Raw genomic sequence first — 17,520 nt, 5'->3', positions numbered from 1 at the left:
GTGACGTATAACTTTCTGACGTCATAAAACTGATTATGTTACGTCATACACTTGTGTACCCCATAATGACGTCCCGTAGTAAAAATATGCATTTCATGACGTCACCGGTTGATCACTTATTTCTTGTTTAATTCGAACACTTTTGCGACGTTTAAACTGCCTACGCCCTACAGAGACCGACCAAAACCAAAATTTTTCGTACAATTCAAATTTCTTAACGTATAGTGATTTTCAACTTGACGGCTACAGTATGTTTATATAAATTCTCCGGTATACGGGCTATTTACAGCTGCTCAAGATTAGTTTAGATAGATCATTGAGCAACTAGACGTTTCTTTCGTATCGAAACAAGATTGTGTTTTTGTTCCTTCGGGTAGCAGCCGAAAACAGTAAGTACTCACTGCACTTTATAATATTCTGCACCAATTCAGTAATGCCGAAGATTTAGGCAGCACGTTATATATTATATTCTGCTGATGACAAATTGTCCCAGAAAAAATGTGCTCCCCTAACAGTTTGCGAAATGCTTTTGTTTATCTTTGTACTGGGTATTCCCCAATTTTTTATTTCTTTATAGAAGATTTGTTGTTGTATTGGAACCAAAAAAGTGTTTGGTATTCAGTATTTTCCGCCAGTTTCTACCCTAAAAAGGCACAACTTATTGCAGAAAAACAAATGAAATATAAAGCAAAACTTATAATCGCATTTGAAGCTTCTGGATTTCTTGCTGCGTATTGTTATTATAAGAAGATCGAACGAGACATTGAATACAGAAAACATCTGTTTAGTAAGAACAGTCGGGTACTTGAAGGTAAACAACAGATCAAATTACTTGAATTGCATGTCAGCTGACTTGTAAAAACTATCTTATGGATGCAATTTTATCATAAGGTACAACACTGTTTGGTGCTACTGCTAGTGAACAATCCTCCCCTACGTTATTTGTTAACCATAAAACGTAACAACCAACCACCATCCCTTAACTACCAACTCGTAACACTTTCCACCAGCCCAATCTGTAACGTAATAAAGGATTCTTTACTATTGCCCTAATTGACTAATGGATTCTTCACTGATGGATCCTAATTTATTGTATCTACCCTATAGGCATATATTATGTTCACGTTTATATGCTTACATAGGTTTGAAGTGTAAAGTAATACATTTATTTTGAATTGTTCAAATTGGAAATAAAATTGCCAACCATAACAAAAACTTTGTAAACAAAATCACTTGCCATTCTCGGCAAACTAACACCCAATATCAATGAAAAAACATTTTCTCTTTCAGTTTTCTACAAGTGCAACGAATACAGTGGAAACTTTGAGATTCGCAAAAGTGATGCCAGTCAATTTTCCAGCGGTGATTAAACAAATACAACCATGAGTGATAATACTTCATTGAGCAACACTGATGCTTTACGCCCACCAATATCTGACCGTTTCCATTATGTTTACAGCTGTGACTTGGATGTAAATGTGACTATAAAGGTAACAAACTATGTTCCTTCAGTTTTAATCTGTTTGACACATTTATGTATAAATAATTGTATGAGCTTTTGCCTTTTTTAACTGTTTTTTTTTAAATATAGTAACAATAATTTATTTAAAAATATTTATTTTATTTTTTTTTAATTAATTTTTTAATAATAATATTACTTATAATATTTTGAATTTGTCTATTCAATTATAAATGCGAAGATTAATAAGCAAAACTAAATATGGAATATAGTAACAAAATTACAGTCTTTAAGTACGCACACATAAATAAACAAGCTGTTACATCAAAATAGATATGCAGTCTTGAAGGTTCGAGACCGAAACGTCGATACCAGGAACTACTGGCCGATCCGCACCTTAAGTTTTCTGATTCAGGAGAAATTGAACAAGAACATGACAGCCACATGTATGTTACTGTACAGGTTAGTGTTGGTCTGGTAGGGGTTGTTTTATTTTAATTGTTAAATTGGTAAAATAACAAACACTTATAAAGCAATGGGACTGTTAAATCAACATTTGGTTCTTAAACAGAAACATTTAACATGAATGGGATTTAATGTTTCTATTAAAACTGGCAAAAAATGTTTTGTGCGCCTCTTTAAAACTAAGTAGAAAATCCCACGTTTTATGCGGCATCTCCACCAATAGAACTGATGCTGTGAAATAGGCAAGAGCAATCTAGCCAAGCAAATTGTATAATATGAGAGAGATATTTTTACAAGAATTGTCTTGCTATATGAGCACCAGATTAGGGTTAGATTCACCAGTTTTATTACTTTTCCACATACTTCAGGTATTTGAGGATAGTAAAGCGATTTGTCTCCCAGTACAAACAGCATATCGACACTACACAACCTCCCCTGGTCGGAGTCTACATTCATGGAACGAGTGGCTAAAACTTCCAATACGCTTTAGTGAGCTTCCTCGACACGCTGTTGCTACGGTGACGGTGTGGGACACCCACGGACCTGGGAAACCGCTACCAGTAGGGGGCAGTACAATTCCATTGTTTGGGAAATATGGAACATTTAAAAAGGTAAATTTGGTAACTTTATCGTTTTAACATGCTAGGCAGTAATCCTTATTTAACAACACAATATTTCAATACTTCTGGCTCTATGTATATTAACTAAATACATAGCGGGTCAAATAACATAATACAACTTATTTGGAACATCAAAATATGTATGTATTACTCTACAGTTGATAGTAATGGGGCAAGGTCTAAATCGCAGGTTCCATAGCTGCCTCACTGTAAGGTCTTCACACAATAAAATAAAAACGGCCATAAAGGATTAGTTATAATCAAACTTAATACCCATATCATATATGTGGTATTACTATTAAACAAGCCTTGCATTTCCACAGGGCAGACATGATGTATGTGTATGGCCTGATGTACCAGCAGATGGTGGTGTACCAACCACCACACCTTACAAAGCTCCGCCTCATGCAAGCAAACAGATGACAAGATTAGCCAAGCTTACCAAGAAGCACAGGGAAGGTCACATGACCAAAGTTGATTGGCTGGACAGGCTCACATTCAGGTGGTGGAAGTTTGTACGCTTAGTAACAACAATAATGAATATTTACCTTTAGTAATAACATAACATAATTTAATTTTTCACTTCAAAAACGATAGCGAAGTAATATTATTTAATCACAGAAAAAAATACGAATCAACAGTAATTAGACCTGTCGTTTAAACACGCTATGAATAAAAAGTGTGGGGAATAACAGCACTTAAAAGTGTGGCTGTTAAATCCAAATAATATATACATTCAGACATTCAGTAACAATAATATTTACCCCAAATATGAAAACAGCAGTGTAAAATTTTGTAAAAAAAAAATTTTTAATTTACCCTTAGCTGCAACAAAACTAACCCTTATGAACAACATTCCAGGGAGATTGAAGTGATCAATGAGGAAGAGAAGAAGAAGCAGAACCTCATGTACCTCATGGTGGAGTTCCCTGCCGTGGTTTACAAAGACGTTAATTATTCAATCGTTTATTTTGAGAAGGATGGAGGGGAGCCTGTACAGGTAGGAAAAAATAATTGAGATTATATAAGGTAGGAAGAAATAATTGAGATTATAAGGAAGAAATAATTGAGATTATAGACTTTATATGGAGGTCGTTATGCTAGGGCCTGGAAATTAAGGCACAGTGTTATAACGACTGCCGTTGCCCTGTAAATAAAGGTAAATAAGTTACATTCATTCAGTCAATAATACCCAATCATGTCCTAGTATTCCCAACATAATCTACAAGCCAGTCAAATTCTGACTAACCCAAAACCCCATTTAAGAAGTTAATATCAATAATTCATTAGCACAACAACCAAAAAAGCCATACCAAACTCATATATTTTTTTTATTTAAATTTTTTACTCCTTGGGGACCTGGGGTTTAGGCCAAATTTGCCCCATTACCCCAACACCCTCTTACGTTGGAAAGTGACGTGCTCAAACTTATATCAAACATTACCCCCTCCAGATCCGCACGAACCCCAAACTCGTTGTCCTCCCAGACCACGAGTTACTTCACTCGAACCTCATCGAAGAAAAACATCACAAACTCGCTCGTAGTTTGCGAACCGCGCAACATGACCTTAAACCTAATGCAGTGGTGCGTGACCAACTCATGAATATTGTTGATTACCCGATTTCAAAAAATTTGTCCGAGGAAGAAGAGGACCTCGTGTGGAAGTTTAGGTTTGTTAACTGTTTAGAATATATTTAAAAAGCAAAAAAAAATATATGGTTTCTAAATATAACTTGAAGAATTTATGAGGTTCATATGGTAGCACCCTGGGTGTTGAAGAAATAAGCCAACTCCGGCCTAAGTTCCCGACCCCATGGCGTGTCTTGCTGTACGACCTCACCCATATAGAATAGAAGGAAAGTAAAACAGAATCCAACGGTATGCGCAAATTGTGTGAATAATTGCATCTGAAACTTAGACTAGTCTGGTTAACATTTGTACCATATACTCAAAATTGCACAGTGCTTAAGTACTATATCATATACCTACCACCACCACAGATACTACTTAATGCATCAAAAGAAAGCGCTCACAAAATTCCTTCGTTGCGTAACATGGGAGCGACCACAAGAGGGCAATGTTGCGCTACAAATGTTGGAGAAGTGGGCTCCTATAGACGTCGTCGATGCGCTTGAATTATTGTCTCCAAGATTCCAGAATCCAACAGGTATTGTTGCTTCATTGTGAATAAACTAAATTTAACTTATTTACTCTTTTGTGGGTGGGGCAATGACAGTCATTATAACAGTGGTGTTCATACACCCTGTATCTGCTTACGAGTTACTGCATATGTAACTTTGTGGCTAATTGTTTTAGGGTTTTTTTCTGTATAGCTGCCCATTTAAACAACCCATTAGGGGCCACTGGGTTAATTTTGACTTCTCTTCGCTGTCAAGGTTTAACCATGAGATTCCAGGTTCAAATCCTTGTTAAGTTAGTAACCATTAATTCAAATTCCCAACCACAGTAAGAAGTTATGCTGTAAAGATTCTCAGCCAAACCACAGATGAAAATCTTGTTCTTTATCTTCTACAACTTGTTCAAGCTCTAAAATATGAAAACTTTGACAAAATCAAAGAAGGTAGGAATGTTTTGTAACTATTTGTAGTTTTTTCGGTTTTGGTAAACTAGCTGATACATTAGGGTCAATGGGCCAAGTCTGACTCACATAGCATGTTCCTGGTTTATTACATCATACTTTACCATAAGAACCACTGACATGATGATGGCTCCTTCACTTTTTAATCCAGCCTTGCACAAGGCTCTTTTGGCAAACTTACGTATTTACTCCAAAAACCCAACCTAAATACAACATTAAAATGTTAATGCCAAAAATAAAACTTTTGTGAAATAGCTGTAAGCTGTTTTAAGTTAGATTAACACATGACAACAACAATTTATATATTATATACCTTCAATAATACATTTACCCCACCACTCCAGGTTTTGACGCGATTAAACGACAAGAAACCACAATTCCACGGAGTTATTCGAATGACCTTTCACCTGGGGAAGCACCCAGTGTTCCTGATACAGGGGATCTCCCTAAGCATGATGTAAACACAATGCAAGCCAGGTGAGGTTACCGTCCGTTATGTAATATTCAATAAAAGTTTTAAGACATCATAACACAATGTTGTTTTAATACATTGTAAGCTGGTATGAAGAAGTAACATTGATAAAAAAAACTGCTTATTATAAGTTTGCTATTCCGTTTATATATTTATCCCCCACATAATTTTCCTCATATTTCCCCCTAGTGGTTCGCAAAAAGATTCGAAACAAGATATGGACCTTGCTACCTTCCTCATACAACGAGCCTGTAAGAACTCGAATCTTACCAACTATTTCTACTGGTGGGTGAGATCATAATGTTTGATTGACAGCTAACTTTTGATTGACAGCTAATTTTTAATTGACTGCTAAATTTTAATTGACCGATAATGTTTGATTGACATCTGACTTTTAATTGACAACTAATTTTTAATTGACTGCTAAATTTTGATTGACAGCTAAATTTTGATTGACAGTTGTATTTTAATGGAAAGTTGACTTTTGATTATAATCTAAAATTTTCTGACAGCCATGTTCGATTAACAATTACCTTTTTATTGACATTATTTTTTGATTGACAGTTTATATTTGATTTCTGCATTTGATTGACAGGTATGTGCTGGTTGAATGTGAAGAGACGGAAGCAGCAGATGCGGAGAGGAAGAAAGTAACTGAGATGTACGTCACTGTGTTGAGGAGGTTCAGTTGGGCTTTATTGAAGGGAAACAGGGAATGTAAGCTTAGAAGGTGAGTGATCTCATATATTTTCAAGTATAGTAGTTATTCATTATTGCTATTTATCCTCATGCAGTAGGATATTGAGCTCGTACCACGATGCTGCTACCATTTCTTAAATAAACATATTATGAAACTTTTAATATCTATTTTATATGGTTGGAACTTGAGATTCTGAAGCGTGACACAATTCTGGAATTTACTGATAAACAATTTATCAACTTCTGCCTTTCTTTATAATTACAAAGCCACATAACGTACTCTTACCCATCAATAGGTCCCAACTTGCTGGCCAACAGAAGTTCATGGATAAGTTGGTTCGTTTGATGGAATTGGTGGAGAGGGATGGAGGAAACAGGAAGAAGAAGATTGAGAAGCTTCGTGCTCTTTTATCAGCCGAGACAGAGATATTGGAGAACATGAATTTCTCTTCATTTGAAGCTCTGCCATTGCCTCTTGATCCAAATGTTAAGGTTAGGTGTTGGGTTTTTGTGGCAAAACTTGGGTTTTAGCGACATCTTGGGGATTTGTTAACATTTGAGGCGTTCGGTGACATTTTTGTTTACTTTTTTTGTGACAAAACTTGACCATTTTGTTGCAGATATTTTTTCAGAACAGGGCAGCATAAATAGTTTTTTTTTGCTATTTTTACACTGCAGTGTTACAGAATGTTTTTCGGTAAAAAATTGCGAACAGGGAATATCTCCCGAATCAATGAGTCAACTTGCTTATTTCTCATTCATTTCAACAAACCATTTAGTCTGAAGATCAGTGTTAAATATATATGCTGTTGTTGCTGTCATATTGTAAGCCCGAAAAAACTCTTTTAGCAATTTTTGTAATTGCATCTTACAGAACCCACGTTCGATGTCTATTTATTTGTGTTAAAAGTTATAAAGAAGTTTCATATTATAACCCATGTCCTTTATACCCAGGTGAATGGAATAGCAGCCGAACAAGCTAATTTATTCAAAAGCAACCTCATGCCAGCCAAGCTACCGTTCAAAACAACAGATGGTAAACAATACATCACTATATTTAAACATGGGGATGATTTAAGACAAGTAAGTTCAAGTAATATACTAAGTTAGTCAAAATCCAAATACCCATGGCATAATGCAATGTAATACCTCTCTCTATTAAGGTATTAAGATATAGGATTCGAAAATCTGCTAAAGCCCCAACGCTGTACACATATTTTATGTTAATAAGGAACATATTTTAGGATCAATTGATTTTACAAATAATTACATTGATGGACAAACTTCTTCAAAAAGAAAATCTTGATTTAAAGTTGACTCCATACAAAGTGTTGGCTACTAGCTGCAAACATGGGTAAGTCATTTAACCATAGCGTATTTCTAATCCAGGATCCTTGGTTCTCCAACCCTGGCCAGGAAGGAACCCAGGGTCCCTGATTATTCAACCCTGGCTGGGATTTAAACCCAGGATATCTGATTCTTTAAGCTTGGCTAGGATTTGAACCTAGAATCTCTGTTTCTCCAACCCTAGCCAGAATTTTTATACCCAGGATCCCTGGTTCTCTAACCCTGACCTAGATTTAAAACCAAGACCCTAGTTCTTCAAACCTGGCCAGGATTTGAACCCAGGATTTCTAGTTTTTCAACCCTGGTCTTAATTCAAACCTAAAACCACTGGCCTCAATTATATACACCTAACCCACCACCAAGTGACACATATTTTTCCCCACAGTTTCATGCAATTCATTGAATCAAACTCAGTAGCTGAGGTCCTTGCAAATGAAGGTTCAATCCAAAACTTCTTCCGTAAACACCAACCTAACGACAAAGCCTCATATGGGATTGAACCAGTCGTAATGGACCTCTATGTAAAATCTTGCGCTGGGTATTGCGTAATCACGTACCTGCTTGGCGTTGGCGACCGACATTTAGATAACTTGTTGCTGAGAAAGACAGGGGAACTTTTCCACATTGACTTCGGGTATATATTGGGGAGAGATCCTAAACCATTACCACCCCCAATGAAACTAAGCAAGGAAATGGTGGAAGCCATGGGAGGTAAAATGAGGAAGTATATGTATTCTGTGTTTAGTGTTAAGGTATAAATTAAAAGTCTATATTATATAGGAAGGATAGTTCTACAAAAATGCTATGAAAACATAACAAACAAATTCAAGTTCAACCAATTGTTTAATAAGAGATGTATGTTTCGCCTAAATGGCATGGTCAATTTCTTTTTTAAAACAAACTTATAATATAAGTTGATATTCTATTCTTAATGGGTGCAGTCCTTGTTAGAGGTTTTCCACTTATGAGTGACAGCGTGTAATTTTAGGACTGATTGTTTTTCTGTATGGCCAACATTTTAGGTCTAAATATTAGACAACCCATTAGTGACCACTAGGTTTGGGTAATAACCATCAAATGCCAACCCAAAGACAGTACAATGGTATCAATATCGAGTGTTGAATTCTTTAGTTACAATGCAAGCGCCAAACCATTGAGCCACAACAACTAAACTAATAAATGAATAAATGTGTTATGTAACTTGTCTTATCCTCGGGTGGTGGGAAAACGACAGAAAACGACAGTCATTATAACATGGGTTTCCTGTTGCATATACTCGTGCCAGCATATGAGTTGCCATGTATATTCTTTTGTGAAGGATTTTTCATGTATGGCTGATAATTTGAATTATATGATTTTTTTGGTAATATGAATCCATTGTCAGGTGTGAACAGTGACCATTATCATGAGTTCCGCAAGCATTGTTACACAGCGTTTTTACATCTACGACGTCATGCTAACCTTATATTGAACCTCTTCTCATTAATGACGGATGCCAGTGTCCCTGATATTGCCCTGGAACCTGATAAAACTGTGAAAAAAGTAAGTCTTAAACTGATGTATGGAGAAAGAGTGAAATTTTGGTACACGGTTGCCACTTCTATGCTAACATTCGAGTTGCTGAAGCTATTGCAGTGTGTGGATGAGCAGAAATTAGTTTTGGTTGGTTTGGTCATTTATATCCTTATGGATGGAAACTTGGTTGTCACTCTCATGCCCTAGGCCTAAAGCTATTGCAATAAGCAAGATTTTAAAATGTTGTGTATTTTATATTGGGTAATCATACAGCGAAGCATATCAGTTATACCAAATATTTTTCATTATTTTCAGGTTCAAGACAAGTTCTTGTTGGAGCTCAGTGATGAAGAAGCTGTACGTAACATGCAAGCGCTGATAGATGAGAGCGTGAGTGCCTTGTTCCCTGCGTTTGTTGAACAAATACATAAGTTTGCTCAAACATGGAGAAAATAAGGATATTATAATTATAAGCGACAAACCATTTAAAATGCAGGAGAGGTCAGGATAATTAGATGCATTTTATGAAAAAACTTATTGGTTGTAATGTGCATGGTTTATCTTGTGCAAAAATGCCTACCCTGCCACCCCAGGTTTGGCGCCTAAGGTATGTATGGACTATATGTGGTATATAAACCATACATGAAGTAACAATGTGCAATTATGATACTGTGTGTACTATCATAAGGGATACAATAATGAGTTTCATTTATTCCGTAATTTAACATTATGACATCACAATTACTATTATAATGGAACAATTATTATAATTGTTGTAATGGAAATGTATTATAAAACAGTTTTATGAAAGGATAATAAAATATTGTCGTTTATATCCCTTTATGTTCTGAAAGTCGGTTCACAAGCGTCATGCTCACTGTCAAGTTATAACACGGGTATCTTCTTATACAACAAACACACATGGTGTATTCATACACCTTATGCTCACTGTCGATTACAACATGTGTGCCTCTTATACACCATACACACATGGTGTATTCATACACCTCATGCTCACTGTCAAGTTACAGCATGGTGTATTCATATTTGTTTCTTTCGCTAGTTGGCGTGCGCGTGCATCATGCACATACGGAAATGTGACGTCACGGAAGCACTTGTTTACGCAACAATAGACGCGATCGGTTAGCTTTGGTTCGGTGAAATTTTATGAACAGAAATTTCGCCAGAATGCCACTTCTGCTGTATAGGGGTTATGTGCAGGAAGCTGTATCTATATAAAACCATACGTCGTATTCAGGTTAAGATATAGTTTATGAACTTCTAATTTGTATAGGATGTGGATGAATGAGATGAGGGCAGTTCGGTTTGATTTGTATGTAAGATTTGAATAGCAATAAATAGTAAATTCGTTAACGCTAAACTTACATTAATCGAGTATAGACTTAGTATGGCAGATTAGTTGTAAAGTATGTTCAAGTCAGGTTTGTACCACAACGTGGTACTAAGTTAGAAAATAACGACACCGGTAGCCTGTAGCGTAGATTTTGCTTCGCACTGATGTGTATGTATGACGTAGAGATAAGAATAAACAACGAAATATGAACTCTGAACAACGCTGGATGTAGATATTTCTTTACTCGTTCTTTATTTAAACCGATGCGAGCTACTCGTATGGTAAATGCCTCTACAAAGAACGAACAAGGAAATATCTACGTAGACCTACGTAGAACAATGCTGGATATTTCTTTGTTTGATTTTTAATGCAGAGTTTATATTTCAGCGTAGCTCTCCTCGGTGTAAAACAAACAAAACAATATCTATACAGCCAGTGCATTGTTCAGCGTATCTTTTTTTAGCGTAGATATTTCTTTGTATATATTTGCTACAAGTCAGCAAGTGTATACAAAAAAAAAACACAATTCAAACGAAACTCCCGGTATGTAACTTAGTGGCCATGTCCTGGTTTCGAACCAAGAACCTTTTGAGTCACCCATTTGTTTTTGACTAAGTTGGTGAACTTAGTATATAGATATGGAAGTCAGTCCTTAATTTAAATACAGGTGGTGCATGTGTCACAGCATCAGCGTCACCAGCCGGATATCCTTTACATCCTGTATTCTATCTGATTTGTTTGTTGTTAGTTGTTTGATAATTCGAATTGTTCTTAATGATATAGTTTATCTTATAAGCTATGTGTAGATTTCTTTGTTTGTTTGTTTGTTTTTACAGCAGCGATTACATTACACGAGCTATAGCCTCGGCGTGAAAGGGACAAAACAAAGAAATATTTATCCCAAGCGTTGTTTAGCGCAGGTAATTCTTTGTTTATTCTTTAAACCGGTGTTTACACTACATAGCGTAGCTCAAATCGGTATAACGATAAAATAAAAGATATATTTATGCTAACCCACGCTAAACAACGCTGATGTAAATATTTCTTTGTTTATCGCGGCTATCGCTTAAGACACGCTGAAAGATCTTAAATTAGCATATTTACGTCATTTCAAACCTCGTGTCAAACGGGTTCGACTTACAAAACAAATTATTGTCAAGAAATTCGCGTATCAGCATCAATCGTATTGATGATTAAAGTTATTTATCATAAGATGTGACATCACCCTAGTACCTAGGTTTGCATGCTTGCTGCTGCAATTGTGTTGTTTTCTGGAGTTTGCGACAAAACATCAGTACTGCTTCACCGGGTGTTCAAGCTATTTTTTAAACAAGGTAATGAATGCTTTTCTATTTGTTTCACATTTTTAAATAATAAAAAGTGTGTAAATAGTTTACTTCTTGCTTGTTTAAACGACGCATTTCTTTTGCGTCAAACTCGTTTTTCATTTTTCTGCATTCTGTTAATTTTCGATATCTTACGACTTACGCTATATTTTATTCATCGAACTACAACGTATCTTACTTTTCTTTAAATAAACAATTATACCTATACACTGTTGCATTATAAACTACGCGAATTAAATCACATTTACTCGTGATTGCAGGTATTTCATTGAATCAAGTCGATTTCTAATTTCCGAACTACCAACCTAGACATGAAGCATCTTATCGCAGTCGTTAGCACGATGTTGGTTCTTAACTTAGAGCTTTGCTATGCAAGGAAGAGCAAAGAATGCGTTCGTTGCGATGGAACGTATGGTGAATGGAATACATGGAGTAGTTGTGGTGGAGGAGACTGCCATAAACTAGACGGGATGTAAGTAAAAAGAATTATCCACAAAGTTACTCAAATGCTTACAGTCGAGTTGCAGAAATTATTGCAGTGTGTGGATAAGTAGACATGACTTTTGGTTGTCCATTTTATAGCTTTTAGTGTCGGTGTAACAGATCAACTCTGGCTTAAACCTCACATCCCCCGATGTGCTTCACTGTTGATCCTCCCCCATGTAGAATATAATTAACCCTACTAACATTGAACAATGTATATAATGCGGTTAATTCTTTATAGACAAACCCGTTCACGTCCATGTATTGTTTCTAATGACGTCACAATGTGCCGGTCACGTGAATCCCGACCATGCGTCAACAAAGCGTCTTGCCTCGGGGAGTGGGGAAGATGGTCCATGTGGGGTGGATGCATTAAAGTTAACGAAAGGTTAGTGGCTCGATGTTTCTAAAGTATATTAGATTTTTAGGTTTGATTTGGAACATTGTCGTTTATCTCACGAATTGGTACACTGTTTGTCGTTTATTTCGCGAACCGGTACACTGTTTGCCGTTTATCTCATGAACTGGTACACTGTTTGTCATTTATCTCAAGCACCGGTTTACTGTTTGTCATTTATCTCAAGCATCGGTACATTGTTTGTCACTTATCTCACGAACCGCTACACTGATTGTCACTTGTCTCACGAACCGGTACACAGTTTATTATTTATCCCACGAACCGGTACTTTGTTTATAAGTTACTGGGATACCTGGTACTGTGTTGAAGTTTATTCCACGAACTGTCAATCTTTAATCTCTGCCCACCGTATAGCGTGTCACGGATAGTTAAGACAACAACAATAATTACGAATTCTTCTTATTTATTCACTTTGTGTGAACTCTCGTAGACCAGACGTCCTGGGTCCTGCTATGAATAACGTCTAAAGTCTAGACATTCTTGTTGCTTAAAAACAGTATCATAAAAAAAGTAAATAAGTCATCAAAATATCCAAAGATCCTGGTCGTGTAAATTAATTAAAAACTGTATATCGGAGTCGTGAGGTTATCGTTTTATAATTCTTTGAATGTTCTTTGTTGACTACCAAATGGGACAAGAAGTTAGAATGAAAAGGTGTCCCATCTTCCCCCCCTATTATACAAGGTTAATATTTTAGCCTATATCCGCAGGTTGTGCAATTTACACATGTCACACGTGTCCCAGCTTTACAATACTAGTCCTAATTTGGGTGGGTGAGGTTTTGCAGCGTGCTATGCCATGGACCAGGATAGTTGCCCCATTTCCCCAATATTAATGGCACCACCATATTTAGTTACCATATTGGTTACACCTACTGCATATAATAGAGTTATCTCCATATAGTATTATGTCATAGTTGCATATGTTGTGAGCTGCAGACTTTGTACCATAATGGCGTAATATCCTTTCAAACCCTTTTAATCGGCCCTTTGGCGACCGCCATTGTGACGTAATCACACCGGAAACAATCTGCGGTCTTAATAACCGGAAGTGGCCAAAGTAGCGCGGGATCAATTCGATTGTTTATCGCGCTTTTCTCTATGACGTCACAGTGTATAAAATTTCCGCAAATGTACGGTTTGGAATTTTAAGTTATGACGTCACTTTCTTTTTCCGTAAACTTTACGTCATAATTATTCCATATGGTGTCTTATGTTGCAGGCCTGTCTCAGGTGTAATTCACTAAAGACCATAACCTTATGGTACATTCTATTCGGCGTGATAAACACTACACGGTTAACGACTATATTAATAACCTTACATTTATACCAAGGCAAGAGGACATTACTAAATATGTTTGTTTAGTTTTTTCCAAGAAAGTTACACATGCGGTAACGCGTATATAAGCGGGCACGGGTTGCATGTGTGGAACAGAACACCTGTGGTATAACGAGTGTAGTTGCCCCGCCACGCATTTCATTCATTCATTTATTCATTACTAACTATATGCATATCCTTCAGTTCTACAGAATGCCAGAAGCAACGATATAGATGGTGCCAGGGTATGCAAGATGGCCAGCGTAGTGATATCGGTTACTTGATGTGTTTTGGGGGTAAGGAGGCTTCTGAAGATACGAAAGAATGTTTTGAAGGTCCTTGTTCTAACACTCAGGTGAGATTGACGTGTTATTGCGGTGTGTGGGAATTTACAATGGGCTATAACATGTATGGATAAGAATATTAATAAACCTCATGCTTACTGTCGGGTTGTAACATGGATGTTTTTCTTATACACAAGACTTGCACGGCGTATTCATACACCTCATGCTCACCGTCGAGTTATAACACGGGTGTCCCTATACATACACAATGCCTATATATACATACACAATGCCTACACAAACAAATCGTTTGTTTATTTCCAAATAGTAGTGTGTATTGTTATTACGGATATAGTTGTTACGTCACAATGCCACCAGTGACAGTGTCAATGAATCAAAATCGACAACAATAAACAATAAGCATTGTTTATCGGGATGGTGCATCATTACAAAGGACACTTCACATTAACGTAACACTTGACATTAAAACGTAATAGTAGCGAACAACAAATTGTGTAATGACCATGGCGTTAGTAATGCATATTAAGCCAAACGTTTATTTACTCGTGAACGTCTGAATAAACATGTTCTTTCTTAGACACTTTAATAATCGTACGTAACACTTAATTTCCAAGTATACAAAACATGCTCATACGCAAATAAGGTTCTATAGCATGGAGCGCCATCCGGCTTGAGCTGTAAAGGCCTGTAGAGAGCTGGCCCATTACCGACAAAGAAAAACTACTAAAAATAATTATAAGAAAATTTACGTTCATTTCATGTTAAAGGTTGTATTATTTAACAAAATCGGAGATTTATAAAATTCTTGTCGTTACTAGGTTACCAGTGACGTAAAGCCAACTGTTTTCGGAATTGAAAACCCGAAACAGATGGTTCCGGTTCGTCCGAAGTTGTATGAAAGCACGGATGGAAAGAAGACGGGTACAGGTTCACGATTTGAGGGAAAACATACAACTTTGCTTATTATAGGCGTGGGTTTTGGAAGCCTTGTTGTGGGAGGAGTTGTCATGTTATTTGCCATCCGTGTCAAGCGTCACAGGGCAGCGAGGCGTAAATATCCACGCGGAAGTCACCGTGGCCGGAAGAATTTGCTGAGTGTGAGTTTTAGCACCGGAACTGATGCTACTGGCAGTGAAAGGTTCTCACCTACAACGCAAGCTACAGTGGATGGCAACGGGGATTTCGAGCTCTTGTCACGCCACGATTACAACCCCTCCCGCCCCTTGGGGTCCAGTTCAAGTAGCATCACTAACACGCCATCAACCAGCGGAGAATCTTCACATAGCGGTGTGAACACGAACCTGTTGCAGGTGCCGAGAGAAAACTTGCACGAGAACGTGTATTGGGAGATCAATGATTTAAAACGGCCATCGGGAACAGAACGGCCCTACAGTTTCGCAGACGACCGTGGCCCACATACAAGTAATGGGGTTTCCATACCCATGGCCCATGGAGCACAGGGCGCGCTGCAGAAACATAAGATCCACAGGAATCGACTAAACGCACAAAACTTGTCGCCTGGCGATGCGAAAATGGTCGACAATGTTCTTTACAAAAGTATTGGCACTTAATATAGCTGTCGCTTTTTTCAACTATTGCGCTGTAACGCTAATTTTGTAGCTCTCTTTACCATACAGTGTTCAATGTGAAAGAATCAGTTTTTCCTCAAACAGCGTTGCTAAAATGTGACATTACCGTTTTAAATAACGTGTTGAAGTAACAAGCCATAGCTGGACTGCATACCAGGTCACGTAGCGTGTAACGTCATACGACCCCACCCATATGGAATAGAATATAATTCCTGTTTAATTGATAAGTTTGAATTTATTCTACTGGAAGACCTATTTTCAATCCACTGTTTTGCTTGGAGAGTGAAACGTTGGCCGTACAGCATAAATACATGGGTGAACCATACCATTGAAGCATCGAATACTACCATAGGTGGTGAAGTTTTAAGTTCGATTCCACCAATATATTTGTATTTCTTCCTTCGTTTTGTATTTTGAGTCATTTTGTATTGGATCCTTGAGCATAATGTGTTCCGTATTTGTGCAATTAAATTGTAATTAAAATGATTCAACCGATTTAGTTTTTTTACCAGGTTACAAATTTTTTTATTGTAAAAAAAAATGTTGACAGAAAAAGTGTTATATAGTAGGGTTGGGGAGGATGGAACACCTGTTCATTCTATATTTTCGACCCATTTGGTAGTTTAAAAAGACAATTCCAAAATATTTAAAACCGTATCCTCACGACTTCCGCAGAACTCTGTTAATTGCTTAAAACGATCAGGATATTTAAATATTATGTGCTAATGAAGGTGTCCCGTCTTTTAGATCCCTTTACAAATATCCATTACAGTTAGAGGTGTCCGGAGTCAGAAATTTTGGACTCCTGCTCCAATCCGACTCCGAAACTTTTGACTCCGACTCCGCTCCTGCTCCGAAATTTTTTTTAAAAATCAAATCCGACTCCGCTCCTGCTCCGAAAAAAAATTGTTTGTTTATTTAATGCAAAACTATGTTATGAAAACACAAGTCTGGTACATTATGTACATAAATTCAGATTTATTTGAACACAAGTAACAACAGTAAACTTTATAAAACACAAGTAACAACAGTATTAAAAGAACATTTATAATAAAAGTGTGGCATTTTAAAAATAACAATTATAAAACTTAAAAATTAATTGTTTTCTGCACTGTTTAAAACAATAAGTGAATCTAGTGAAGAAGCAGATAATTGGGACCTCTTTTTGGAAACAGTATTCCCACAAAAACTAAATGCCCAAACTTCACTTCTCCGGCTGTCGCATTTTCTTTCTACTAATTTATTGACTTCGTATAACTTTAAAATCTCAACTCGCTGGTTATCCATTTTGCGAATAATAACTTCTGCTCGAAACTCCTACTTTACTATCCTGCTCTGCTTTTTTAAAATACAGTAAAATGTTTAAATGACAGACAGCGCTTAATGAGGCCTTAATGGTCATTCTACTCCCATGCCCAGCGTAACAATGAGATAAGTTTCGTCACAATTCCCTGAAGGAATTGAACAATAAAGTCTCAGCCGGTTTAAATCCCATGAGATTAAGGAAATTTAGCAAAATTTACTGTGTATG

General features: G+C 36.8%; 2 protein-coding genes across 3 annotated transcripts; both read left to right on the top strand.

Annotated features, from left to right (window-relative positions):
* The first annotated feature begins 667 nt into the window (after positions 1-667).
* On the top strand, positions 668-10,010 carry LOC149732476 (phosphatidylinositol 3-kinase catalytic subunit type 3-like). Of its 2 annotated transcripts, none has more exons than XM_089882383.1 (18): positions 668-811; positions 1,291-1,490; positions 1,793-1,921; positions 2,293-2,535; positions 2,868-3,046; positions 3,406-3,544; positions 3,998-4,215; positions 4,546-4,712; positions 5,013-5,126; positions 5,489-5,621; positions 5,806-5,901; positions 6,212-6,346; positions 6,612-6,807; positions 7,270-7,398; positions 7,560-7,669; positions 8,048-8,373; positions 9,047-9,204; positions 9,493-10,010. In XM_089882383.1, exons 2-18 carry the CDS (start codon positions 1,383-1,385, stop codon positions 9,631-9,633), a joined length of 2,721 nt encoding a protein of 906 aa, XP_089738509.1. In that variant the 5' UTR covers positions 668-811; positions 1,291-1,382; the 3' UTR covers positions 9,634-10,010. The 2 variants fall into 2 exon arrangements, with proteins under 2 accessions (XP_089738509.1, XP_089738510.1); XM_089882384.1 differs by having other exon boundaries at positions 763-891.
* A 346-nt stretch (positions 10,011-10,356) lies between these two features.
* LOC149732475 (uncharacterized) lies at positions 10,357-16,475 on the top strand. Its single transcript, XM_089882411.1, has 5 exons — positions 10,357-11,865; positions 12,138-12,349; positions 12,602-12,748; positions 14,300-14,450; positions 15,219-16,475. The coding sequence occupies exons 2-5, from the start codon at positions 12,189-12,191 to the stop codon at positions 15,969-15,971; spliced, it is 1,212 nt and encodes a 403-aa protein (XP_089738537.1). The 5' UTR covers positions 10,357-11,865; positions 12,138-12,188; the 3' UTR covers positions 15,972-16,475.
* The last annotated feature ends 1,045 nt before the right edge of the window (positions 16,476-17,520 follow it).

This window comes from Ciona robusta, chromosome 8, assembly GCF_009617815.1.
Source record: "Ciona robusta chromosome 8, ASM961781v2".
In the NCBI taxonomy this organism is placed as follows: domain Eukaryota; kingdom Metazoa; phylum Chordata; class Ascidiacea; order Phlebobranchia; family Cionidae; genus Ciona; species Ciona robusta.
This window is presented reverse-complemented; position numbering and strand designations above follow the sequence as displayed.

What these genes read in the sequence shown, in the direction of transcription:
- LOC149732476 (XM_089882383.1), top strand. Translation starts at nt 1,383, where the DNA reads ATGAGTGATAATACTTCATTGAGCAACACTGATGCTTTACGCCCACCA. An exon ending in AGGGAATGTAAGCTTAGAAG is followed by an intron (nt 6,347 to 6,611) that starts GTGAGTGATCTC and finishes ACCCATCAATAG; the next exon opens with GTCCCAACTTGCTGGCCAAC. An exon ending in GCTACTAGCTGCAAACATGG is followed by an intron (nt 7,670 to 8,047) that starts GTAAGTCATTTA and finishes TTTTCCCCACAG; the next exon opens with TTTCATGCAATTCATTGAAT.
- LOC149732475 (XM_089882411.1), top strand. Translation starts at nt 12,189, where the DNA reads ATGAAGCATCTTATCGCAGTCGTTAGCACGATGTTGGTTCTTAACTTA. An exon ending in TGCATTAAAGTTAACGAAAG is followed by an intron (nt 12,749 to 14,299) that starts GTTAGTGGCTCG and finishes CATATCCTTCAG; the next exon opens with TTCTACAGAATGCCAGAAGC. An exon ending in GTCCTTGTTCTAACACTCAG is followed by an intron (nt 14,451 to 15,218) that starts GTGAGATTGACG and finishes TGTCGTTACTAG; the next exon opens with GTTACCAGTGACGTAAAGCC.